Source organism: Buceros rhinoceros, unplaced genomic scaffold, assembly GCF_000710305.1.
Source record: "Buceros rhinoceros silvestris isolate BGI_N320 unplaced genomic scaffold, ASM71030v1 scaffold2925, whole genome shotgun sequence".
NCBI lineage: Eukaryota > Metazoa > Chordata > Aves > Bucerotiformes > Bucerotidae > Buceros > Buceros rhinoceros.
This window is the reverse complement of record NW_010412131.1, coordinates 1-25966: the sequence shown is the minus strand read 5'-3', so window position 1 is coordinate 25966 and position 25966 is coordinate 1. Positions and strand designations below refer to the sequence as shown.

Below are 25966 nucleotides of genomic sequence, written 5' to 3'. Positions count from 1 at the left end.
AGTTTGGTTTTTTACTGCCTTTTGTGGGGGGATGATCCACACTTAACGCAGGAGAAGTCAATACTAGCCCATTTTTAGAATCATCTGTGTTTATGGAGCGCTCCAAGTACGAGCACTGCAAAATCATTCTCTGAAATTACCAGCTTTCTGCACACCCTTCTCATTCCTGTCCGTTATGTTATAGCGAAGATCAGAAGTCTGTCCGCTGCTTGCTTTCTCTCCTGTCAGCTCACTTCTCTTATTGCCACGCTCACGCAACTCTTGGACATGTCCTCTTCTGTCCCTTGGCTGCGCCTCTGCTTTTATAAAGACCTTCCCCTTCTTGTTGTTTTATTTCTTCCTGATTTTCAGCTTTTATGTCCTTCAAGTGCAGCCTTTCCCTTTCCACGGTAGTGTTAGACCATCCAGCCTGGTCGGTTTTGTTGTCCGTCTTCCAAGTACAGTTCACATACTGCTTTGCAGAACAAGTTCAGGCGAGGCTAAGCCGTTCCATCTGCTGGAAGGAACTGCGAACCTGCGCTAGCGAGGTAAGAACGTCAGCCACGTGTCAGGGACACCTCTGAAATAGAGAGGTGTCTGCATCCCAGCTTCAGTGATCACCGAATCTCAGGCAGAGTTACATAGATCTGTGTCCTGTGGGCAGCTGGTACTTCCAGCAACAGGAATTGCAGCGGAGGTCAAAGGTAGTGTGTTGCCAACAGAGAGTAAGGGTAGTTTTCTGGGTAGGGGACAGGCAGGGATGGAAGGATTTGGTTTCTTTGTTGCTCTATCCGCCTTAAGCACGTCACTGAAATACGGTTGGGCCAGATTCTGCTGCTATTACCGATGCTAAAACGTGCCACTGAGGGGATCGAGACTGTGATAATCTCAGAGCAGTGCATCAGCTCAAGGTCGTGCCTCTTCCCCAGCTGTTCCATTGGAAGATCTTTGACTCGTCCATATTTAGCATCCCTGGTAGAGGCACGTATTCACAGAGGACTCTGTGCAATACGAGTGAAAAGGATGAGGACTCTACCTTGTGCCTAGAATCTTAATCAGTAAGAGTTTTCCGGTCTTGTTTCCAGGGGAAACATTTTGCATGATCCTCAAGTTGGAAAAGGCAAAAACCATTGAATGATCATTTGGGCCCCAAACTGTGCGTGCTTAGTTATATTGCAAGTTCAGAAAGGTGGGTGAAAAGTGTTTGCAGAAGGTCTGCTTCTTGGAGCCACCCAGCGTAGGGACCCTGCTTCCACAGAGCTTCAGCATCAACACACACCTTCGTGGATTTGTAAATATGGCCCAAAGTTTCACCAGTGGGTGGGAGCCATAAACTGAACTGTGGCAAGTCAAAGTCTGGAGGAGCCTTGGATGTGACAAAACGCGTATTGCGCAGCTTCTGTAGAATAATTATTCACTGGTTTTATTCTGTTTATTCTCAGACAGTGAAATAAGTGTTAAGAGGCATAAAATGAGTTGCGAAAACTCCTCATTATAGGAATGTATTCTTGCTAGTAAAGCACTTCCATCCTGTGAACTAGTTCCTGGTCTTGGTGCTAGCTATGGATGATGATATCCAGTAGAAGTCCTCTCAGCTGTACTGTAGGACTGGAATTATTTTTACACAGTGCTGCAGCTCTTAATCATGTTGATGACGTCACGGATGACATTCAGCACGCCAGCCTCAGTTTTCTGTCAGCTGGGTGTGTAGCCTAAGCCAGATGCCTGGCAGGGCTGGACAACCCATTCTTTTCTCACTTTCCAGTAAAGACAACTTAAGGAGTAACTCGTACACCTTTTCTGAGCACTGAGGAAGTCTGGGTGACCGACCTAGATCAAACGCCAGAGTTCCCGTGGCTGAAGCTCTGTACCAAGTGCTGTAGTTACAGGCCCATTGGGATTGCTCCTATGTGTAACCCCATGTGTATATGAAAACAGAGAGAATCAGGACTACACTGGCAAGATAACAGCTTTGCAATTCTTCTTCGTAGTATCTGTTATACCTGGGAAGAAAAAAAAATTGTTGCTTAAGCAAATGGCCCTATTCTCTTTCAAGGAGGTTCCTTTTTTGCAAAACTGTGTACAGGTCTTTTCATCCCAAGGTTCCACGTTGTCAACATAAATTTATGACTTTCTGACGCCAAATGCAGAGAACACAGCGTTTGGGGTGCATTAGGGATTTTGTGTGCACACCGTGGCACAAGAAGCAGTACTGTCTTGTCCTTCTGCTGTTGCGGGAGTACTGGTGTGACTTTGCCGTTAAAATTCCCGCTGTTTGATCCTTGACTGTAGCCTGGAGGGATGTATCTCAAATGCACAACCTAGTTTTAAAGGACCAGGGTCTCTTGGTGCTCCTGTAGTTTAGCGCTTGCTTCTAATGCAGCCAACCAGCAGCTGTACTGGTTAACTGCGGTACCTGGCACTGGTTTTGTCCTAAGAACACAGGACAAAAATAACATCTGCAGAAGAGAGCACTTCCTAGAATCAGTAACTGTCCAGACCCGGATGGCTGCAGTCAAGCAGCTCAGAACTGGAACATTCCTGTGTGTCAGAACTGCATAGGCACCATCACCAGGCACAGGAAAAGTATTAACTCAGAGCATGGTTGTTTTGTTTTGTTTTGTTTTTTCCTGTCCATGTTGCATATGTTTTCCTTTTGTCCAGCTTCATGTTATGTTTTCTTTTGTTTGTTTTCTCACGACTAGACTGCCTCTTTGTCAAAGATTCCTGCCTCAAAGTCTAGAGCAAAGTCATTGCTTCCTCCAAGACCCAGCTCAGCTTGTTCATTAACTACTAAAAAGGCCACTTTTCTCGATACAGACAGTTATTATGTACGGCCCTCCTCAGCAGGCCCAAGAGACTGCTTGCCCTACTCAAAATCAGATGCTAAGGTAAGGTAGCAGAGTTGGTAGAGAGAGTTAGCTCGGAGACGTGTAGGTGAGCTCCCTGGATCACGTCCTCTGGCCACTGAATGTGAGTAACTCTCTGCGAAGCTTCCCTGAGATTACTTACATCCAGTGGCAGGAAAACTCATTATCAGGCTGCCAGATTGGTGCTGCGGGATGGGTAGAAACAAAGGAGCTTCTCCAGAGGAAACATAAGTGAAATAAGTTATACCTAGAAGGATCTGTCTTGCTGTTGATGATGTGGTTGCTGTTTCGTTGCCTACTATGAAGTTGCACCCATTGGCACGTGGGTAAGTGGCAAAGGACAGCAGTACTAAGTCACCTTCCAAGCTGGAAAAATACAATTTTCAACCTGTTCACGTTCTCTGAAAACAAATTCAGTCCCCAGTGCAGGAGGGTACTGTCGTAATCTCCAGCAAGAAGGGTGGAAGCCAAAAGCTCTAGGAAGCAAATTTGGTCTATGCGTTGGGACCGCATTGTAGAAGTTGCAGCGTGAATTTAAAGAGATGTTTGGCAGTCCGTCCCTGCCTCCCCATGTTTGCATTTCACTTGTGTTTCAAATCTGCTTCATGCTGAGTATTTAAATGGGTACCCCCATTTAAAAACTGTTCTCGCTACTGTCCTGTTCTCTGTCTAACGCTGTGCTCAGCGTGTCTCCTGCTGGTTGGCACCGTCATCATACTTGTCTTTGGGAGAACTATCTGCTTATGCAAGACTGTCTTTGGCTGCCCATCCCTAAGTTCAAAAACAGTCTAACATATGTGTCCATTGCGCTAACCATGGTAAAACGAAGCTATCTGCCCATCTCAAAAGGTGAAACGATGAGAATGGAAGGAAATAGGACACCAGGATTAATAGTCCTGCACTCAAAAAGCTGGAGCTAAATTTTTTTTCTTTGTGAAAAATGACAAGTTAGTATTTGCAAAAGCAAAAATCACACATCACCAGACAGTACAGTGTTCTGTGCATTGCAGTTACTCCGCAGGTGAAGTCACATAAGAATTTCACACTTGAGCTCCAGAGAATTCTTTTACTTTCAACTTGCACTAAAAAGACCTTGTTCCTTATTAAGAACCAAGTGTGGAATCCATCCATATTTAGATCTGAGAGTATCTGCGTGCATCCTGAGTAGCTCAGAAGATGAGCATTGGGTGTTTTAGTGCAGTAAACAAGCAGCAGGGAGCTGAGCAGAGCACGGGAGATGGCTGGATCCCTGCAGGTTCCTGTGCGAGTAGTGAACTGGGCCCATAGGACGAGGTTTTCCCCTCTGTTTATAGGTTGAGAATGAGTTTTGAAAACTAAACCTTCCTTTTTTATTTTGCTATTCTTAGGATGGAGTAAGCAAGAGTCCCGAAAAGCGTTCCTCTCTACCAAGACCTTCCTCTATCCTTCCTCCTCGAAGAGGTGTATCAGGAGACCGAGACAGAGAAGAGAACTCTCTCTCCCTCACAGCGTCTCTCTCCTCTTCAGTACGACGGACCACCCGTATGTTGTTTGCATATTAACCCTCTCCTACTGCTGTGGGTGTCTCCCATTCCTGTAAGATCTGTCACGTTGCTGGAGTGTCGTGGGTCCCTGCCTTTTACAGAGGGGGGTGTGCTGTCAGAAATCAGAGCCCTGCAGGCTGTTCTTGTTCAGGTACCAAGAACTAAGCAGCAACGGCTTGAAACCCGGGTTGGGATGCGCCATTTCCATATTCTGCAATGCCCAGAGCTAGAGCTGATGTTCAGAATCATCACTGGTGCGAGGAAATGCCTTTGCAGGGAGCTCAGAGCTGGGTAAGATATTTAACACAAGGCACTTACAAACAGCAGCAAAAACACTGCGGCAAACCTGAAGTAGGCGACATAAAATACGCTGACGCGTATTGGAAAACTGAACCCAGTAGTTATAGTAATTAATTTGCTGTTTCACAGTAATGATCTCCCTGTGCCCTAATCCCAGGGTAAAAACGCTGCTGAGAATTGAGATGTAAGCTAATGGGGGAGGCAGGAGAGTAAACTAGCAAGGACCTTTTATGAGGACCAATGTTATCAAATCACAAGCCAAAAGAAATTTCACGACAAAGAGAATTTTACCAAATGCCCCAGAACTTTTAGCTACATTTGCATTCAGCCCAGACCTCAGAACCTGGATGTGGCTCCCCGCTTTCCAATAGGAATTCCTCTGGCTTCTCTCTTCAGAATGCCAGTCTCAGTCCTCCTTAAGACAGCTTAAGGGAAGTAGATGATTAAATTTTACAACAACAACAAAAAAAGGTCTTTTGAAATTCTCGGGTGATGCTCCAAGGGTAAAACAGAAACCCTCTGTAAGCAGAGTGACCCCTGGCTGGCACAACAGCCCATCCTGCTGACTAGGAGTGAGAGGCCATTGAGCATTTGCCAATGTGGTGAAGGGATGAGGAATGAAAAATAAATATATCAAAGCTGCAGGGAGCTGGGGAAAAAAAAATAATTCCCTTTCTGTCTCAGTTGGTGTAGTGAGAAGGTTCTGGTTTAGGATTGCGCTGTAAAGAAAGAAACCGTTCAGGGAAACCGGAGCTAAGAGTGGAGTATGTTCAATCCATCTGAGTCACGTAGAGCAAAAGGTTTCTCCTGGACCCCAGGGGCAGCAGAGCGTGGGGTTTGGTCCAGCACCATTACATAAACAGAATGATTATCAAATCATTCAAATAAACTTTTGGTTAGTCCCACTGGATGCTCTAGAGAAGCCCATTGGATTTGTAATTCCTGAAATGCTTTAAAGGAGAGAACATAATGTGCACCCACCCAGCACTGGGTGTTCCCACGTTTTGGAGGCTGATTTGGTCTTTCTCCCGGAGTATTCTCAAGGAAGCTTTGCTTTCAGCATCATACAGAGATATCTCAGCTTCTGTTGATTTGCGTTTGAGAGTTACGGGCGGAGCTGGCTACAAAAAGTACAGTGCCACTACTAAACTGGCTCTTGTGCTTAGTGAAGAGGACTGGCAATGCCACACACGCCAAATGGAGCTGCTACAAAACATTGCAGGATTCATTTAGTTTTAGCTTGCATGCAGGTGTATGAGGAACATGAATGTTAACCGCGGTTGCCCTCTGTAACTGCTTGCTTTCACTGCGCTGGTGAAAAGTAGCCGTTGAATGTAAGGGACATCTGCCCATCCACACAGCAGAGCCATGACTCGCTCGTCAGCTGAATGCTGACCCAGAGTTCAGCCGCAGACCCCCGATTACCAGCCACGATACGTGGCCAGCAGCAGCCAGCCACTCAGAGCCTTTACTTCCAGGATTGCCATCACAGTTTTCCCCACTCTCTCATTTAATGCCTAAATCCAACATTCTTACTGCTTGGTCAGGTTGTCAGATCGAGTCCTGAAGGCTGGAGTCGGAGGGTGCTTTCTGTCCTTTCCCCAGAACAGATGTTGGTGTGCTGTTGTGCGCTGTTTAGCAGCGAGCTTTGCAGGAAGCCCGGGTGCTGTGGGAAGCAGGGCTGTGTTACAGAACAGAGAGCACAGTCACTGTACGGGCAGTTCACCAGCAATGCCGCATGTGGCAGGTTACTCCTGCCAGGTGACAGCAGACTGGTTGTCTGTGTCTGCTAATCCCAGCACTAGCACAGCCAGCTTAGAGCTGGGTCTCGCCCAGCACCCAGGGATGCAGTCTTGGGAGGTACAGAGGGAGGAGAAGCGCTGCATTCCTGGGAGCCTAATGCTGTTTTTTCTCTTTTATGTAGGATCAGAGCCAATTCGTAGCAGAACAGGAAAAAGTGGAACTTCTACCCCTACTACTCCTGGCTCCACTGCCATCACTCCAGGGACACCACCAAGCTATGCCTCCCGTACCCCAGGCACTCCAGGGACACCCAGCTACTCCAGAACCCCCCACACTCCTGGAACACCCAAATCTGCCATACTGGTACCTACTGAAAAAAAAGTTGCCATAATTCGCACTCCTCCTAAATCTCCAGCCACTCCGAAGCAGCTGCGAGTTATTAATCAGCCTCTGCCTGACCTCAAGAATGTCAGGTCCAAAATTGGATCCACAGATAACATCAAATACCAGCCCAAAGGGGGGCAGGTAAGGATTCTGCTCGCTCCGTTCATCCGTGTGTGATGTAGTCTGATGTGCACACCTTCGGGATAGGGATGGGAAGGGCACGATTCTGAATTGCCTTGCAAATACTGCTTCTGTTGGCACTGTTGTTCTGTGTCACTTCTGTGTTGTCACTGTGTCACTTGTTTGCGTGATGTTAATGGGCAGGGGCCAGGACAATCTTCAGAAAGTATTTTGTCACCTGAACACTAGCAGTGCCTCACTGAGGTCAGCTGCAAAATTTCAGGAGTTTGCACTCCTTGCCATAGGTATGTTTCAGCCTGAGTCTCAGCAGCTGCTGCTTACTTAGGCTCCATCAGCATCAGCCAATGAGATAATTAAACATTGATTGATGTGTCACTGTACGTGACATGCATTGCGTTGGGTGATGTTCATGGACGTTGCAGCCTCCAACCTGGTAAATCCGTCCACAGTGAAAGATGGTGGGAGGGTACAGATATCAGACTTAACCGTTTTTCTTGCTGCAGGGTTTGGAGAAGCGGGAATGGGGCTTCAATTGTATGAACTGGAGATTGTAATATAAGAAAAGGTGAACGTGTAATAAGGCAGATCAGGATTTTATGTTCTTACCGTCTGAAAGAACAAGTGATCAGGGACAGGCTGATGCAGTTAAAAGATGAAAAAAGAGATCATTTCGTATCTTGCAGAGTTATGCAACGAAGCACAATCTCCTGAGGATTGCTTTCAGCTAGAGACCGAACATGTGTGTAGGGTAGAAAAATCCCATTACCACAGACAGAACTTATCAGACTTTGGAAAGGACAGTAAAGCTGGAGGCTTTTAAGCTAAGCCGAAGCTTCTGGAGGAAGATCAGGTGGGAAGTACCATGGGTGTTCCTGAGATATGGGGTATTTTTACCTTCCTCTCAAGAGTGTCCACTCGATGCCCTGCCCAGCAGGGCCACGGCCAGAGCTGCACTAGTCTTTGCTCATTTGGGGGCAATGCAGAAATGATAACACAGGTGGCATTAAAGCCAAAATTACATCCAAGCAATTTGTCTGTCTTTCTGTTTGGAAGAACTGTTGTTCTAGCTTACAGGATGAAGCAGTCCGTTCTATTAATGTTTAAAGAATTGCAAATCCATTTATAACCTGAAAGAAATCCTATTTTATTTAGAAAAAGAGGCCAAATGAGGAAAAAGAATATAGCTTACCAGTACCGATGCTAAAACTATGGACAAGTCCGTCTGTGGATGTCAACAATTACGTTGATTTATTTTTTGTAAAACATACCTGCGCATCTCCTCGTGGTTCTCAACGCACCACCATAATGGAAAAAAACCAGTGCCCCCAGCTCCCTTTTCCTTCCCTGAGACTGCTGATTCGCAGCAGTGGCAATGTGAGTGCTTTACGAAAGGTTCGCTTCTCAGCTACCTCCAGGGACAGGACAGCAGGGTGAGGGCCGTGCTCCCCCGTTCGGCTGTCCTCAGAACAAGGCAGTCCAGAAAGCTGGGTCGCACAGTTCCCAGATACTTCTGTTTCATAGTGGAACATACAGAACTGCAAAGTTTGCCTAGTGCTGCCTCAGAAAAACTAATAAATTGGGTCAAAATTTAACATTGCAACCCTGTGCCTGCTGCAGGTCTGCCAGAGGCCAAACACTGGCTCAATTTTAAACACTGAGCTCTCTCTTAGGTGTTGATCCTGTCTTCACGGTAAATTAACACATTCGGTGCTTTCCGGGATTTGAACAGTGCCAGTCACTCAGATAAATTCAAGATAATGCCTCAGCAAAGGTCATTCTGTCTTTTTTTCGACAAGTGTCCGTGTAATTATTCGGTATGGGGGTTCTCCTCCCATTTGACATATTGTGTGGCAGATGGTCTCGGTGTGCAGGAGGCTCAGGATGCAAGCTCAGACTGTGCATCTGCATTAGCTTTCCTCACAGTGAGCCCCGCCGCTGGGTACCGGGCTCAGAACCAGCGCTGTGTTAGCCCGTCCTCCTCCTCCCTGTTACTCCTGTGGACGGTAACAGCGGTACGAGACCAAGGGGCCCAGGACATGGTGTCTCCCTGTAAACACTGTGCTTGCACAGCTCCATTTCCTTAGCAGGTCTGCAGAGTCGCACAGAGCCTTTGCTGGGGAGTGAAGGACGATGGCACAGCAGGTGACATTTCACTCTTTTGGGCATCTCAGGGCAAATCTGCTGGACGGACATAATGTCACTGTAGCTAAAGCGCTTTTTAATTAATTCCCAGTGCTATGTGGCTACTGGGCTGTGGGTTGGGCAAAGACAGACTCAGTGAGGTCTTCCTTTATGCCGTAGTTGCTCGGTCTAGACAAGAGGTTTTAGGATTAATTATTTTCCAATTTCTGCAGCTGAATTTTGTAGGGTCTGTGAGAGCCACACGTAAAAGCTAATTTCATCTCCTTGTGTCTGCTCACTTCTTTAATGCCTGGTGGCAAATACTGCGCTGGCTGAAATGAGCTGCTATCTGCTTTTAGCGATGATACGTGAAACAAACAGCAAGCTGCTTGAGCCTTATAACCTGGAGCGGAAGTGCTGATAGCAGTACCCACAGGAAAAAGCAGCAGACGAAAACCTGGCATATATCTGGGCAAGTACATAACCGTGACATGCAAATCACTAAAAGGAATACAGATATGCAGCCCAAACGTGTCATCTGGAGACAGACTATCTTTTTACCAGCGGCATAACTGATCCTAGCACAAGATCTTCTCTTAGCTTACAGCTGTCCTCGAGAAAAGAGCCAAGCTCTGAAACTGCCAGAGGCTGAGGTGCAGAACTCAAGAAGCAGGAGATGTTTGAATGCTAAATAAATCAAGAAATGCAGTGCTTTGAATTTCATCAAAAGCACATCAGAGAGCAGACTGATTTTTCTTTAGCTCTGACTTGTCAGCCACAGAAACAAAGGAAAAAAAAGAACCATGCTCCACCCGAGCAGGAGAAGGGGGGAAAAAAAAAGATGGTGCATCTAGAGGGAGCAGCAAACTACCTTTGCCATTAAGCTCCTCCTAGGAGTGATGGCTTGAGATAGGTGTAACTGGCATTCTGCAGTCTGGAGAAATGACGGCTTCTCTGCTCTGTGATGCAGCCAGTAGGTGGTTGTCTGGTTTTCTCTTTATAGCAGGGTATGGTGAAATATATCATTCTTGGCAAAGCTCAGAGGCGGCTTGCTCAGGCATATGTCTGCTGGGCTTCAGATGGATTTTCGCACCGCATCAGCTGTGGAGGAAATGCTGTGCTTTCAAAAGTAACCCATTTGCATCTGTTATTTCCCAGACAGCCCAAGGGAAGCTTGGAGGAACTGGGGGAAGGGATTGGAAATCTCTATCAGTTGCCAAGAGCAGGTTTTTTCTTTTCTGTTCCGATTTTTTTCTCCTCTTGAAATTCTTCCGATGGATGCGGCTTGTACCGTGTCAGAGTACAAAAGCGCACTAATTGAATCTTTTCATTACTGACCGGGCAGAGTATTTACAAAGCATCATAGGCCAGCAACCCGGGATAAAGCCAATTTTAATTTAATCTTAAAACGTATACCTAAAGTCTCAGCTGAGGGCAAGAGCCTCAGTGGATGCTCATCAGCACAGCTCCATCGAAGTGAATGGCGCTGTATGGACTGCCGTGCTTTAAAATACCACCGGTTACAGTAACAGCCAGGTACCTTGTAAGAAGTGAGATGGCAGATATAAAAACAAAGCACCAAAGCCACATTAAAGAATGAACTGTTCCTTGAAGGTTTTTAGGAAGTTTAGGGAAGAACTTCACCGTCTTCCCTAAAGAGTAGAAAACCAAGTGCAATTAGTCATGAGTCAGAAAGTCTGAAGAAATCAACAATACCACTGTTCAGGAGAACCTGTCCAGAAACCACTAAAATGATGGCAAGATGCATAGGCATCTGCATTAGATGATAAGGTAGACCAGCCCAAGGAAGGATATGACATCTCAGAGGAGGTGGCTTGGGTGGGTATCCATCATCATCTTTGTACAAGTTTTTGTTAGCTTCCAAAATCAGTTTGGATGGCAGAAGAGATGTCCCCACAGCGCAACCCCCCACAGCCCATCATCACAATCTCCAATCCAGTCTGCAGAGATCAGTAGGCTCCTGAAGGGTTCCCTGCCTCAGCTGCAGCCCGCTGGGATGCAAAGTCAGTGCAGAGACGGAGAGGCCTGGTGGTGCACTGGAGCAGAGCACACCCAGGGAGAGCTGCAGGTCAAAACGTTTTTCAGCAAGTTGCCCTGGAGGTGGCATCTTGCAACTTCTCTTGTCCTGTTTCACGTGTCTTGGCACCACTTTATGAACACTGACGGCTGCCCAAAAACTCATCTGAAGATTTTGACTATAGGCTATTGGTGCACTGGCTGGTGAAGAGTGTCTGGGAGGGGAGGAGGGGGAAATCACGTGTCTTGGCACCACTTTATGAACACTGACGGCTGCCCAAAAACTCATCTGAAGATTTTGACTATAGGCTATTGGTGCACTGGCTGATGAAGAGTGTCTGAGAGGGTAGTAGGAGAATATAGGCCTAACAAAAAGTGCCATCTGCGCCGTTCTGTCTCCCATCTTCTTCTGGCACTTTTCTCCAATCCTTTGGGATCTGCGGCACGGTCGAGCCAAAACCACTTTGGCCCAAGTTAAGAGAATGTCCCTGCTCAGGTCAGTGATGAACATAAAAATGAGTCGATAAGGTTCCAGCTTTGGCGCTTTCCCCAGCCGGAGCCGCAGGAGGCAGCGGTGTAGGGCGATGCGGACGGCGGTTGTAACGCGGCTGTTGTTACAGCACTCAGCTAATGAGAGACCGGGAGGCAATTGTTTCCACGCCGTTAGCTGCAGTCATCGGAGTGCGTTTGTGCATTTACCAAGTCAACAGTTTGCAACTGGAAGATAAATTCATCTCTTTCAGTCTGCTTTTGTTTCCTTCATACGTTCCCAGGTTTGTGGATTTGCAAGACATTTGAAGAGATTTATTCTGGGCTGAAAATTAGAAACTAATTCATCCCTTGTTCATTGCAGATCTACAAATGTGAAGAAAAATAAGGAGTTTCAGGCACGCCTTCAGACCTCTGTCACAGTTCAAAACCGTAATTTTAAAGTTTTTGACGTTTATAATTTTGGCCGACCATTGCAGATTGTAAGAAATAACATCTTACAGCTCCTGTGTTCAGCCTGCACTCGTTTGGTGGGAGGCTTGCCCAAGTACGGTCTGTACGGTGAAGCCTTGAATGATTCTGGATAAAAAGCCACATCTTCTTCCTGCCTCGTATTTTAGAAAACTGAAGCAATCACTGCCAGGCTCTAGCAAGTTTCAGGAAGTTTCTTTGAGGAAAGGTGTTTGGATGGTAGAAATGAGCAGGAAAGTAGGACTTTCTATCCAGAACGGATATTCACCTTCTGTGTGGCTGGGACAGACTGCTCTGCCTCAGCCATCTGCAAGATGTGCATCGTGCTCGCTGAGGACCAACTGTGAACCGCAGTCAGGAGGGTCACAGGCTGTCTGATGGAGCTCTAGCCACTAAGAAAACTTACACCGACTCCAGCAGCCGTGGGCCAATGCTTCTCCCTCTCCTGAAGGCCGTTAGACGCGGTGCCCTGATTTCTGATGGGCTGTGTTCAGTCTGTCCAGCCAGCACTGACGGTGTCCCTTTCTGGAGGAGTCAGTGTATTTGCACCGACTGCGGTGGCAGGTGGAGGGACCGGTTCCAGCTCTTAGCTGGCTAGGGTGAGAGGAGACAGATCCCAGCCGTGACGTACCATGCGTTGCTGGTCTCATCAACAGCAAGGGGAGAAGCTGCACTTTCTTCTGGAGTAGATTGAAATTACCAGGATATAAATTCCTGCGAAAGCCTGAGTCATCCCAGCAGCAAGTTCAGCAGAGGAGGCGTTTTTAGCTGAGCTCTAATTAGTCTAGATTTTGGCAGTAAAATGGGGAAGGTTGTTCCTTTGGGGAAGATGTTCAGGCAATACGTAATCTGTATCAGAGCTGTTTGGTCGTGTAATAGTCTTCTGTCTTGCACAGAAAGGTGAGGAGAAGAATTTATTTAGCTAGATGGGAAAGGGCAGGAATCAAAAGGATAAAAACCTTGGTTTTTATCTTGGAAATTTTGGATTCGAACAATAAAACCTGACGCTAAGAGGTATATCTGCTGAGCTTTGGGAAAGCCAGTTTGCATGAAGAGATAAACACAATTTTTTTTTTTTTTTTAACTTGGACTGAACAACCCAATTTTCTCTGCTATGCTGGAGTAACCAAAATCCAGACACAGTGACTCAAAACTCATCCCTTCTTCAAGATAAGGGAACTGAATAGAAAACTGTGACACTTGCTGCTCAGCACTCGGTATCTGCAGTTATTAGTACTCTTGCCATGAGCAGGGACTGTCGCCTCTCAAATTTCAGTTTCGAACTCTAGTTTAGCAAAATCTGGTTGGTTGGCTGGTTGGTTTTGTTTAAGGTAGTGCTAAAAGGAGCATCATGTGTTTTAACTGGCCTAACTGAGCTCCTACGATCTTTTCTTGTTTGCTGGGTGTGAATCTCCTTCAATTTCTTTGACCATTCTCTTGATGAGATGTAATGAGGAGGACGATTACAGAAGATGTTACCATTCATCTGACGTGGATCTCGCACTTCCTTGAGCTTTGTTAAATTGAGCTGTTGTCTCTTGACTGTGACCTCTGCGGCATAGAAAATGGTCGTTTTGCTTTGTATTTCCCAGCACAGTTATGCACCCCCTCTCGGTGTTTATAGCCTTTTCTCTGTTTATTGGGAGGGATACACCTAGTTCAGTGTGGACGCCATATTAATTAGATTAAGAGTGATTTGCAAATAGGTGACTCAGTCATCTTTGTCCTGTGCAGGTATTAAAGACGAGGCTGATGGCAAGACATCTCTCCTATGTTACTGACACTTCCCATCGAAAGTACCTAGCTTCAGTCGTTTGTACCTGTTCAGGCTGAAATAGTACGTGCTCAGTGTCTGTCTCCGGGTACGTTTTTCACAGTCAGAAGTGAACCTACCTTGTTCACCTTTCCCAAGAGCAAGCTGAGGATGGTACGTTATTTTGCCTACGCTATGTCTAGTGCAGCCGTTTCTTCTGAATCTCACTAGCGTGCAAGCTGGCAGCTTCACTAGTGTGTGGCTCCAGTAATTCCAGATGTGCAAAGGCTCAACACGAGTGCAGGCTCCATATCTAGATGTGGAAAGTCTGAGCACCATCTTTCTCTTCAAGGACTTTGCAAGGCCAAATAAATACCTTTCTCCCTCCCTTTCCTCTACCTGCAGCCTCTGCCAGGAGCAGGAAAACTGTAGGATCATCTGTCCTTGGCAGCATATAGATTTGGAAGCACTTAGAGCTGCCTCTTGAGTCTAATCAGGTTTTAACCTTAACCTTGCTTCCTGTACACGACCAATTCTTGTCTCTCAATCCCTGTGTTAACCAGGAGACCAAACACTGAAATAATGTCTGGTTCTTGGGATGTAGTGCTGTCCAGTTACTGTCATGCTGTGGTAAGTAGGAGGAACCTGCCCACTTTGGTAAGTTGTTAGGAGTCTGGGAGCTTTTCCCGATATCACAGCCCCGCAGCATGTTCCAACGGCAAGTGGAGCCAAGCTAGAGTGTTTTTAAATGCTTTAGGCACAATGTTTGTGGCAGAGCTTCTCACAGGCCGTAATTGTGAGGCAAGGAGAACATAAATCATCAGCTTCTTGAAAAATAGATTCAGAGTCTGTAATTTCATCAGCGTCACCATTTTTGCTCTTCGAGTGTCTTTGTTGCGGCGTGTGCCAGCGTAGTACGCCACGGGAGGGAAGCTGCTCATGGATTCTCTGCCCAGAAGCTGGTAAGTCAGGGGCTTTCCCTCTTGTGGAAAGCAGCTGAACCGAGTAATTCTAGGCAGCGATGGAACGTAATTCTTTCTCTTTTATACGCGCTCTTCAGTCATTGATGTTACCTTTAGCAGTGAGGCACAACTGAACTAGATTCTCTCTTGCATTTCTCTGCCTTCCACTCCGTGTTTCTACAAATTTCTGCTCATCTTGAACCCAGCGGTGCAGCTGGGTTGAAGCTCATCTCGAACCCAGCTGGCCGAGGAGGGCCTGCTCGAGGCCTCTGGGCTGAAGGCTATTGTACAGAGAAACTTGGAATCCCAAAGTCGCTTTCCGTGAACAGCCTTAGGGAGGCATATATCTAACTGGGGGAGTCACAGGTATCGCGAGCCTGCCTCTCCTCCTCGTATCAGCCAAAAGCATCCCCTCTGGTCTAGTGCAGATGTTGCCCTTGGGCCACAGCCCCTTCCTGACAGTTGGGCCACTCTGTGTAGGAAGGGAGATAGTTTACCCCGCTGAGTGCAGATTGATACATGCCTCATCTAAATGAACTCTGAGAAAAATTCCTTCAGCGCTCGGTTTCCTAGCAGGCTACCCATAAATGCCCTGCCACTCCCAGCACTCTGACAGATAGCATTCAAATGTCGGAGCACAGGCTCCGACTCCTGCCGGGGGCTGCCTGGAAGTAGCGTGAGTCAGTGAGGCTGTAGCGTGTGCACGTGGGCACACAGCCTGCCCTGAGCTTCAGTTCTGGACCATTGCTGAGGAGTCGTCAGAGGACAGAGTGGCAGGAAGGTCTGTCGCACTGTTAGGGCTTCACACAGAAGCTAGTTTTTCCATGGGCAATGCAGTTTTGTGGAATAAATCTGGCATTGTCTGTAAGGCTTAGTTTTTCTACTGCGGTTTAACTTCACGTGGATCTGACAAAAGCTGAGGAATCTCAGCTGGCTCCTGATGGAAATACTGACTTCGGGCACTGTCCAGCACACCTGGGCAAACCAGCCTCAGGTCAGAAGAGAGCGTGCCCGTTTGAGACTGGCAGGTCAGTGCAAGGGTTCTGAGGGACTCCGTCAGGAACTTGTTAGGTTGAACACCTTGTTAGGTGTTCAGTGAGTGTGAATAGAAAGCAGTCGTGTTTCTGCCACAGACTGAAGTGTTCCCTTTTATGAATGAGAGCAGGAGCAGGCTTGATCTTTCATTTAACACCCAGCACAACTGAAGTGCATGTATGTACATCCCTACCACACCTCCACCTACACACAAGATGTACACACACATCCAGGAACGCAGAGACCTTGCTGGTGAGTCGCAGGATTTGTGCTGTCTCTATCTCAGGCAGCTGCACCATCTAATTCTTTTCATCAAGTGCCGTCATAAAAACTGACTGTTTTCTTCTTGTAGCATTGTTCCCTTGGGAGGCAGTTCCAGAGCCTCCCTGCTCTGACAGTTACAAATTTCCCTCTGGCTTCCAGCTTCAAATAGTTCACAGTCTGTTTACATTCTTTGTTTACCAAAGTTTCTCTTTAGTCTATATAGTTCTTGTCCCTTTTTGGTACCCTCCCTGCCGTGTTTACAGACTGATTTCTCGAAGGAAACAAAGCTCACGCTGGCTGGCTGGCAGCCTTTGCCTTCTTCAACTTATTTGTCACTTGTTGGCCAGTTTCTACCAGTGCTGGCAAGGGAGCAGTGGTTAGAAACACAGGTGGTCCCTCCAAGTTGGGTACAAAACAGAGACTCAGCATAACACTGTCATTGGGGTAAAGGCGGTGGTAACTCAGCCCTTGTCCTCAGCCAGAGACAACCAACAGCCGGCTGGTTGTGTCTTGGCTTCTGTTAACCCAGTTTGGGGGCAGACCTGAGGGAAAGCTTGGGAGATATTGCTGGCAAGAGGGGATAGGGCTTGCTGAAGGCTATTGGATGGAGGGTTTAAGCAGTTTGAAGGCTTAATCTATAAGAAACAAGGCTCCGTTAGTTTATGGAACACAGTTACAGAGGTCAGTCATGATTTAAATATGTGCAGGGATATTGATATATTCCAGGAAAGGGAGAAAAAGATCAGCAGGGGAAACCTGGATCAGCACGGTTCCTCCCTGTGCCAGATGACCAACACAACACATCCACATCAACGTAGCACGCTTCAGCCCTCAGCATAGGGCATAAATGATACACAGGTCTCCTGCTGACCTCTCTATGCAGGGGCACATTTCACCCAGCGAGACAGAGAGGATAATTGAGATGATTGGTCCTTTACGTATCTGCTAGCCAGGTCCATGGGCCATGAGACTCATAAACTGTCAGACTTCTGAGTGCAAATCAACCTTCAGGCGCTTGATCAAAGGCACCCTCTCAACTTATCACCTCGCTTTGGCTCCATGTTAAGCTACAGGCCCCCCACCCACAGTGCCGAGGTCTTGTCATGTCTGCGAAGTCAGCATTTTCAGAGCAGATGCATCCCTGTGGCCATTGCTGAGAGCTGCTGCTGATCCGTGGCTGAGAGAGATGTGCCTGGGAAGCACTAGGAAGGTTTCTGGCCTGCAGCTCTCTGGGTCCCCAGTCTGACTGCACGTCTGATGTGTGTTTCTGTAACTGATGTGACACCTGTCTTGTATAGTACTGGGGTACATTTTTAAACAAAAAGTATCTTGAGATAAAGCACAAGCATAAAACTCCAAAGGCATTTGCTTTCACGTCTCAGTGTACATTGTTTTACTCGGCCAGATTAAGCAGATAGATAGGAGGGAGAAAGACAGAAATCAGTTTGCCTGCTGAAGGTGCTCTTCTGAAGGTGACCTACCAGTTGTGGAGTTTTCTGGTGCTGCCATCACCCTTATTGCTGAGCATGCCATCACCACAGATCTTTACCAATTAAAGGGAGAGAACAACATCCTCATGGTTCCACTGATGTGGCAGTTACATTATATGCAATGAGCTCGCTGTGAAGAAATTCTTTACACTAGCCGCAAAGAGTGACCTTCTAAAAATTGTTTTGAGTTTACTGGGCTGAAGTCAAGGGTGCGCTCCAGGTGCTCAGTGCCAGAGGATGTGACTTGTTACCTAAATGTGACATCATCCCCACTGCAGGAGCCAAAAGCTGCAAAACCTGATATCCCTTTAAAGGTGCAAACGGTCCTTTCCCAGTCTGGAGAGAGGAGGCACGGGGGAGTGCTTTGTCTCAGATTTATCAGGGTGCCTGTGGCAGTCTGGGGACCCAAAGCCTATGACACAGAATCTACACGGGATTATTCTTCCTCATACCAACCGCTTCAGTTGGTTTGCAGCTGCTTTGTGTTCCTGGAATGGTAAGAAAGTTCAGCAGAAACGCTGGGCCATCGCTCAGGAGAGTCTAAGGACTATGTCCAGGCAAGCAGGGAGTTCTTTGAGTTTTTCAGGGAAAAGCCACCTCTCAGATGTCCCAGTATAAAAACTTTCCTGTTTGTATTTCAATACCATTTCCTGAGGCAGGAAAAGAGCAGCAAGTGTGTTTGCACATGCTGTGTCCAGCATACTGAGCATCGAGATTGGCGTGGTTTACTTTCTCCCATTTCAATACAAGTGTCAGAAGGAGGACTCACAGCAGGAAGCAAAATTACCCTGGCTCCCTCACCCTGCACCCTGACGGAGTGTGTGTATGGTGTATAGTAAGTTACCTCCAATTCCTTTTAGGTTAGGATTTTAAACAAGAAGATCGATTTTAGTGATATTCAGTCCCGGTGTGGTTCCAGAGATAACATCAAACATTCTGCAGGGGGAGGAAATGTAAGTAGTATGGACACCCTGTGCACAGGCACCTGTACTGTGGTGTCCCACCTTGCACAGCCAGACCCCTCTGTCTCCCTTCCTCTGAGCACTACTTTCCTTCTTGCTACTCTTTCACACGTCAGTCTGGTCTGGTAGCTGTGTGAGCCCTGTGTGTGCAGTGGTGGCCTCCTGATCTTGCTCCACAGAGCACCACAATTTTCCAAAACTTGGACAGAAAAAGGAAGTGAGAAAAGAAGGGTTATCTCCAAACACCCAAGGGTGCGGACAGTGAAAGTCTAGTGCAAGCCAAAATGGTTCAGTGCCTTTCACGGGAGCAACCCCAGAAAGCAATTTCCAGTGAGAGCACGCAGCGAGTGCACAGTGGGGCTCCAGCCTCGCAGCTGGGCGTCTTCCAGTGCATCAGTCGTTCTTCAGCTAACCTTTCAGTTATGTCCTTTCGTCAGAGAGGAAGAAGAAAAATAAAGCATAAGGACAAAGAAAGCTCAGAGAGAGGGTGTGATCAGCCAGTGGTGCTGAGCCACAGCATTGTCCCAGTGTAACCAACTGAGATTGCCCAGCGTTTGACCAGACACCCGTTAGTCCTAGTAGTCACGCTGGAATAGCTTAAGGCACTGCAACCTCCCAGTGGAATGTTCAGGCGGAAGGTCTGACAGCGTGGGCATGTGTGATCCAAACAGATTCAGTACAGCCACCAGTGCTGGGTTAGGTCATGGCTGGTGATGGGCGCAAACCAGCGGCATTGCAGTCATCGTGGAGCTCCTGTCTGGCCTGGAGGGGCTGCCACTTCTTAAGACCTCTGAACGCAGTCACTGTGATTGTGGGCTGCATCTGGGAGCCGTCGGGGAGTGCAGCAAGGCAGGAGTGTCGCTCTGCAACTGTTCCCAAGGTGGGCTCTGCGCAGACATGGCAGTGTGGGCAACAGCAGGGCAGGGAGCAGCAGGAGGAGGAGGGTGCCCGTGCTGCTGCCTGGCTGAGCAGAATGGTGCCGTTGCAGGCTCTGGTGAGCACCACCAAGCCAGCTGGCTGAACACCAGCCAGCTCAGGCACAGCTGCAGGACTCACATGAGACGCAGGCCATCTTTAGATGCAGAAAAATATGGAACAGATGGTAGAGAAAAAAGCCAGTCACTGAAGTCCTCCTAGTTGCAGAAGCAACTGGAATGGGTCCTGCTGCATGCAGGGCTTCAGAGCATCCACCCTGAGAGGAGGCTCAGAGCCCGCCAGGCTGATCTGCTTTGTCCTTCTCTTGGTTTTGCTGGTAGTGCAGCTTAACCCAGCTCTGCCGTTTCCCTAGGTGGGAAGGAAGCTTGCTCTGTTAATCCAGGTGTTTCTCCTCTGCAGCATGCTCCGTTCTCTACTAACCATCTCTCCTTTTTCCAGTGGTTTGTAGAGGCTTGGGCTCCTCCTCTGCAGTGCCTGGCGCTTTGTTTGTTTTATTCTTTTCATTCCTGTAATTTGCATGTGTGCTTTTGACAGGTACAAATCGTAACCAAGAAGATCGACTTGAGTCACGTGACTTCCAAGTGCGGCTCACTCAAGAACATCCACCACAAGCCAGGTATTGTAGGACATCCCGCTGGGATGTGGGGCGAGGCAAAGCCCTAGTCCTGTTGCAGGAAGGAGAACTCATGGATGATACCGTTCTCTTTTATAGTCCAAGAGAAGGAAATACACTTTGGTAATAAAAATAGTATTATTTACTTAAACATATAAAGACATAAAGGTTTGGGACCACCTAGCTTAGAGAGGAGATAAAAACATAATGCAGAAGGATGCTGCTGAGACATTATGTCATTTTGGTAAGATGCTGAAAAGCAGACTGAAGTCAGCAAAATACTCGAGCATGTGTTTGAATCCATGAAAATCAGTAGGGCTGCAGCAGATGCTTACAGTTTATGTGTTGAAGATTGTATATTTTGCTGAACATGCAGCATCATGTTCTGTGCTTCTCTGAAACCATTAGATCTCACCTGAAAGGGAAGTAAGGTGAATGCACACGAGTGCATCACGTCAGACTTTCTCCTGAGCCATTCCAGCCTCTTCATCCGTGTTTCCTTTTTCTGTGTAGGAGGTGGGCGTGTGAAAATTGAGAGTGTGAAACTGGATTTCAAAGAAAAAGCTCAGGCTAAAGTTGGTTCACTGGAAAATGCCCATCACGTACCTGGCGGTGGTAATGTCAAGGTAAGGGGACAGCCATCAGAAAAAGGGCTAACCGCTGCACCCCTGGCCCAGTGGAATTACCAGAGCTCTGAATTCAGCGATGGCTCTGAATTGAGTCGGGAACACTTGTTTGTTCTCCTTCGAGCACTCTCACATGCCGTTGGTTCCCTTTGGAATCTGGAGCGACCTGTCTCATACCCACAGCTAAGATGAGAGTGAATCTTAGAGTGAAATGTCCTGTAGTTTGTGCCCCCTAAAGGTAAACCTTGTTTGGGACCACTGTACAGAGCAGCTGTGATCTGATAAATTTGTGGTGTGGGTATCCCAGAGGATCAGGACTGCTTTGTGAACCCAGGGGAAAACAACTTGAAAGTGAGACCACTCCCACGAACATTTAAAAATACAGATTTTGGAAACAAATCACAATGCCCATAAAAAGTCTAACGAATTCACGCAGCTAGGAACAATGGTGCTGCTCATTATAAGGCACCCATCAGAGAAGGAAACAGTAAGAGAATGTACCACCGTGAGCCAGCGTATATTAAATCAGGTGAAAAAATCTTCAGTTTCAATTATTGTAAGCAGCGAAGAAGCTTCAATCCTTGTAAGAGTTCTTAAAAGTAAACAAGCCGAGACCCAGATGATGACCTGTAATGAGACAATGTGGTGAATCCTGTATTAAAACTGTATTAATTCGTTTGCTTTCCTTGAGCAGATTGACAGCCAGAAGCTAAACTTCAGAGAGCATGCTAAAGCCCGTGTCGATCACGGGGCCGAGATCATCACGCAGTCACCAGGCAGGTCCAGTGTGGCTTCACCACGCAGACTCAGCAACGTCTCGTCCTCTGGAAGCATCAACCTGCTTGAATCGCCCCAGCTTGCTACCCTCGCTGAAGATGTCACGGCAGCCCTTGCTAAGCAGGGCTTATGAATTTGCTCCTTTTGCGCTGTATGAAGTAATAATATTTAGGCATGAGCTCTTGGCAGGAATGGGCTCAGAGCAGGTGTTACATTCATTCTTTACCGTGTCTAAAACTAAGTCACATCCCGAGACCTGTAGTTACCATACAGTTAAGAAACAGAAAAAAGAAGTATAATTAAATAGATGCAGCAATTGGCCTGATCTCCATCCACAACAGGAAGACACTGGCTTTACGTGGGTATACAACTGCAGTCTGTTCCATTGGACAGTTATTGTTGCTCTGCTCTGTCTTGCATGGAGTACCGTACTATGATAAAACACATTTTTACCTTTCGTGTGCCTGAAGGCCATCCACCTCTTTCTGAAGAGCCTTGTTAATATCCCAAGTTGCTCATTTCACTGTTCTGACGATAGATGGGGAAATAAACGAAGTTGCCTGTTGTTAAGTTATTACAGGTTAAATTAACAGTCTGCTTACCAGAAGGAAGGGCATATAGAGAAATTCAAGTTTAATTAAAAAAAAAGTGTTATTTTGTATAAACGAGTAGAACAAAAGTTGAATTAAGTTATAACATTTTTTTGGACCTGGTTAATTGTGTCAGTGTATAGGTGAAAAGCCAATAAATTATTTAACTAATTAATAACTAAAAATAGTAGCTGAAAACATTTGATCCATGCTTGGGGAAGTGACGTAAAAAAGCTGTTGAAAGCAAGCACTTCCACCCCAGCGGACTTGTGTCTGATTAGGAAGTTGGTTAAGCGGCTAGATTTGTGTACGCGCCACCGGTTCCACACCCTTTCCATCTGTTTGATACAGTATTATAGATATATATATATATATTTCTCTGTGGCCATTTGTGATACGCCCTCCTCATATACTTGAATATTCTACTTCTTTATTCACAGTATCTGTGTCTCTTGCACCCTTTGGTGTTGCAATTTTAGGTATGTAAAAGTAGATGTTAGCAGGGTTTTTTTTCCCTATTCATAAAAATACATTTTAAAAAGATGAAAATTTTAGCATGAGGTTGCTTTCTGTAACAACTAAAAGCCGTGACCCTGTTTTAGTGCCAGATGCAAGTCTCTTCTGTGATGCTAGGAAAAAGGATTCCTCTCCTCTTCCCTTCCCTCCCTTTCTTCACAAAAGTATGGTTTTGACGGGGTCTAGACATTAGTAAAAGGGTCTCCAGAGGTGGCTGAGTTTGAATGCTGGATTTTTTAAAAATCCACAATAGTTCGGTTCTGGCTTTTTTTCTTTTTTTCCTTTTTATTCCCCCTCCCCACCCTCCACCCCCTTATTTTTTCTTTTTAAACTCATGTAGTAACGGTGAATGTTAGATTTATTTATTTTTTTTCTTTTGCTAAAGTTGAAGCACAGAACAAAGTACCAAGATGTTGTTTCCAGTCCTTTAGTGATGTCTCATGCGTACACTCAGATAACAGCGATGCCTTAGATTACAGTACGTGAACAAATAAAATGAGCTCCCTAGGCCGGGTTGCCATAGCGATCGATCAATAAATAGGGCATCTTAAAATCGGAGCAAAGTGGGACTACACTGACTATAAAAAGCATAACAAAAAGCGTGCATAAAAGATAAATGGCAGAGATACCTAAACCACCGCTCTAAGGGAGTGACGTGCGAGAGCTGCCAGACCCTCTGTCAGACGCCAGGAGAACGTGCCAGGTGATGCGGTAGCGTTGCTCCTCGGCAGGTCCTGACTGCTGGTACTGTACCTACAGGGGACATGCGAAACGACCGGTTCACATTCTTGCAGATCGTTTGATCTCCCGGAATCCCGGAACTAAACTTTGCACTGTCGGTTGAGCTATACTTGATACGTGTGTCAGGTTCGCATCGTGTGTCGGAAGCTTTCGGTCTGTTCCTTTTCCTTCTTAATTTGTTTGTGCGCACATGTGTGTCGGGGCTTGAGCTGAGAAGGCTCGTGGGGAAGATCTTTGTGTCTGTGGGGAAGGATCCTAACGATGAATAGTACAGGACTCCCCATCGCTAAGTTCGGGCAGTAAACGCACAGTGACTAGACAGGAGATACTCGGAGGACCAAAGGGGGATTTTGGCTAAGCCACCACAGCGGTGCAAAGACAGAACAAAATGGTGACGTGTCTGACCATTTTACTGAAGGTGAACTCCCGACAGGCCCCCACACAAAAAGCTTTCTCGCTCTGTAAAGTACCTAATACTGCTTGTAAGTCGGTTGTTCTGTGCAAAGGACAGCGAGTTTAGAGCCATGCTAAGTGCACCTGGAGTATCACAGAACATCTCGAATTGGTTTACTTGACAGTAAGGACTGTCAAGTCCAACTCGCTGCTCCTTGCAGGACTACCTAAAGCTAAACCGTGTGACAAGAGCATTGTCCAGACGCTCTTTGACCTCTGCCAGGCTTGGGGCCATGACCGCTTCCTGGAGAGCCCGTTCCAGTGACTGAACGCTCTCTCAGTGAAAAGCTTTTCCCTAACGCCCAATCTGAACTTCCCGGCCCTGACGGAGCTTCATTCCATCTCCTTGTGCCCCACTGCTGGTCGCTAGAGAGAGGAGACTCCGCTGCCCCCCCGTGAGGAAGTTGCAGTCTGCAGTAAGGTCGCCCCTCAGCCTTCTCCAAGCTGATTTCTGCCTTGTATTTGTTATACTATTGCTTAGAGCGATCCTAAGAATGCACATGGGAACAGCGTCAAGTGAGTGCATTGAAAGCCTCTTCCCACTCTTCCAGAAAAACAACTGACAGACAGAAAAAAAAACCCACTATTTATATCTCACCTTGCTTTGATCATACTATCAATTGATATAAATTAGCCTCACAGTGGTGGTTTGGTTTTTTTTTTTAATGCCTTTTGCCAGCGTGGGAGGGTCTGTGGTGCTGCTAAACCTTGGCTCCTCTGAAGCTGAACACCAGCTTCGGTGAGAGCAGTGTTAACCTGAGGGTCAAGGGTTTTTATTCTGCTTTTAAAATGGACATACTCTAGAAAATGACGCTTAGTTAATCCACCTATGAGTCCAAAGGTAGGGTGGTGTAATACACCAAGTCATTTCTTTCATGCGTTAAAGTGAGCTTTCTTGTCTTGATTCAAGCAAAGACCTTTGTAACGGTAATCATCCCTCCATAGAAAGAATCCTAGAACGCTGTGGACTTAGATGAAAAGAAATCAGGAGTTTTGTGCTGTTAAACACATAAAGACTCCCAAGTTACGTTCCGTGACTCTAGATGTTCACTGAAGAAGCTCATATTAATCTTAACTTCTCAGAAGAGTGTTGGTTTTAAAAACGACGGTTTTGTAAATACGTAATGGCCACTAAAGAAGATAGAGCCAGCTTCCTGGAAACCGCATCCGTTGTGTTTCCTTTCCACAGGCATGTTGAGCCCGCAGGTGTGTTGGGTGCCTGAGACCCAACTCCGTAACTAAGCAGAGATAATCCAGACAAAAGGAATGGTGAAACCTTGTTGGACAGCTAGGGAAGAGCCCCAAGTTAATGATCTGTCAAGTTGTAGAGAGTGAAGAAAACTCTGCCCCATCTGCAGAGTTCTGTAACCACAAGCAGAAATAAGTCAAACCTCTGTCCAGCAACAGTCAAGGAAAAACTCATACTGATGAGGGAAACTGCGTGCCTGTAAGGGCCACGTGTATTTCCGCTGTACCGCAGTAAATGGTATTGTCTATTCAACGCTCCGCTAAGGTACAGTAGTAACCTCATCGCGACTGCCTACATGTCTCGGTTTGCCCACATACACGACCCAAAGCGAGTCGAAAGGCAGCCTGTGTGGGCTGCCACAGGCGAGCAGAAGTTTTTCCCATGCTGGGCTAAACACCGTTCGAAACCCAAGCGCAAACCTCCCTTCAAAGGCAAATGCTTTGAAGAGTAGATCACCTTCGCTGCAGAAACCGAGGCGGGCAGAGTTCTAGCGTAGGCGTGCGCCGAGTCCCCTCACCAGCCCGGCTGCTCGAGCACCTGCCTCTGCAGCTCCAGCAGTTCCCGCGGCAGGAAGGTCGGGTAGTTTCACACCTCAAAAAGTAGAGCGTGTAAAGGCTACTTCAACTTTAGCAAAGAGAAAAAGCCAACAAACGAACGTGTCAAGGAATACGGTCTGCTGTTACAAACCTGTGTTTTTTCTGGTGATTCTAGAGCCTGTTGCCGTAAGAGAGGCATTTCTTGAATGGCTGGTGGTAGGTAGTTCATGTTTTTCAATCCGATTTGCAATTGTATTTGTTGCTGTATAGTGATTGTTTTGCAAAATAAAATCGCTTGTCATCTAATGGCTTGTGTCGGTTTCCACTGCTCGTCGTGCAGCTGCTCCCGCGCTCCACCGCGCCGCTGCCCCGCACAGGGCAAGAGGGGCCTTGGGCGCCTGCAGC

General features: G+C 46.9%; 1 protein-coding gene across 4 annotated transcripts in view; it reads left to right on the top strand.

Moving 5' to 3' along the window:
* MAP2 (microtubule-associated protein 2) overlaps nt 1–22848 on the top strand; it is a 66444-nt gene extending 43596 nt beyond the window's left edge. For 2 of the 4 annotated variants that reach the window (XM_010136254.1, XM_010136251.1), the window contains 5 exons: nt 4217–4370; nt 6597–6940; nt 19995–20076; nt 20587–20699; nt 21394–21753. In XM_010136254.1, coding sequence (XP_010134556.1) covers nt 4217–4370; nt 6597–6940; nt 19995–20076; nt 20587–20699; nt 21394–21609 — 909 coding nt within the window. In that variant the 3' untranslated portion in view covers nt 21610–21753. Of the gene's footprint in view, nt 1–2684; nt 2871–4216; nt 4371–6596; nt 6941–18422; nt 18516–19994; nt 20077–20586; nt 20700–21393 lie in introns of all 4 variants that reach the window. The other 2 variants (XM_010136252.1, XM_010136253.1) reach the window with 2 other exon arrangements.
* Nucleotides 22849–25966: the final 3118 nt, after the last annotated feature.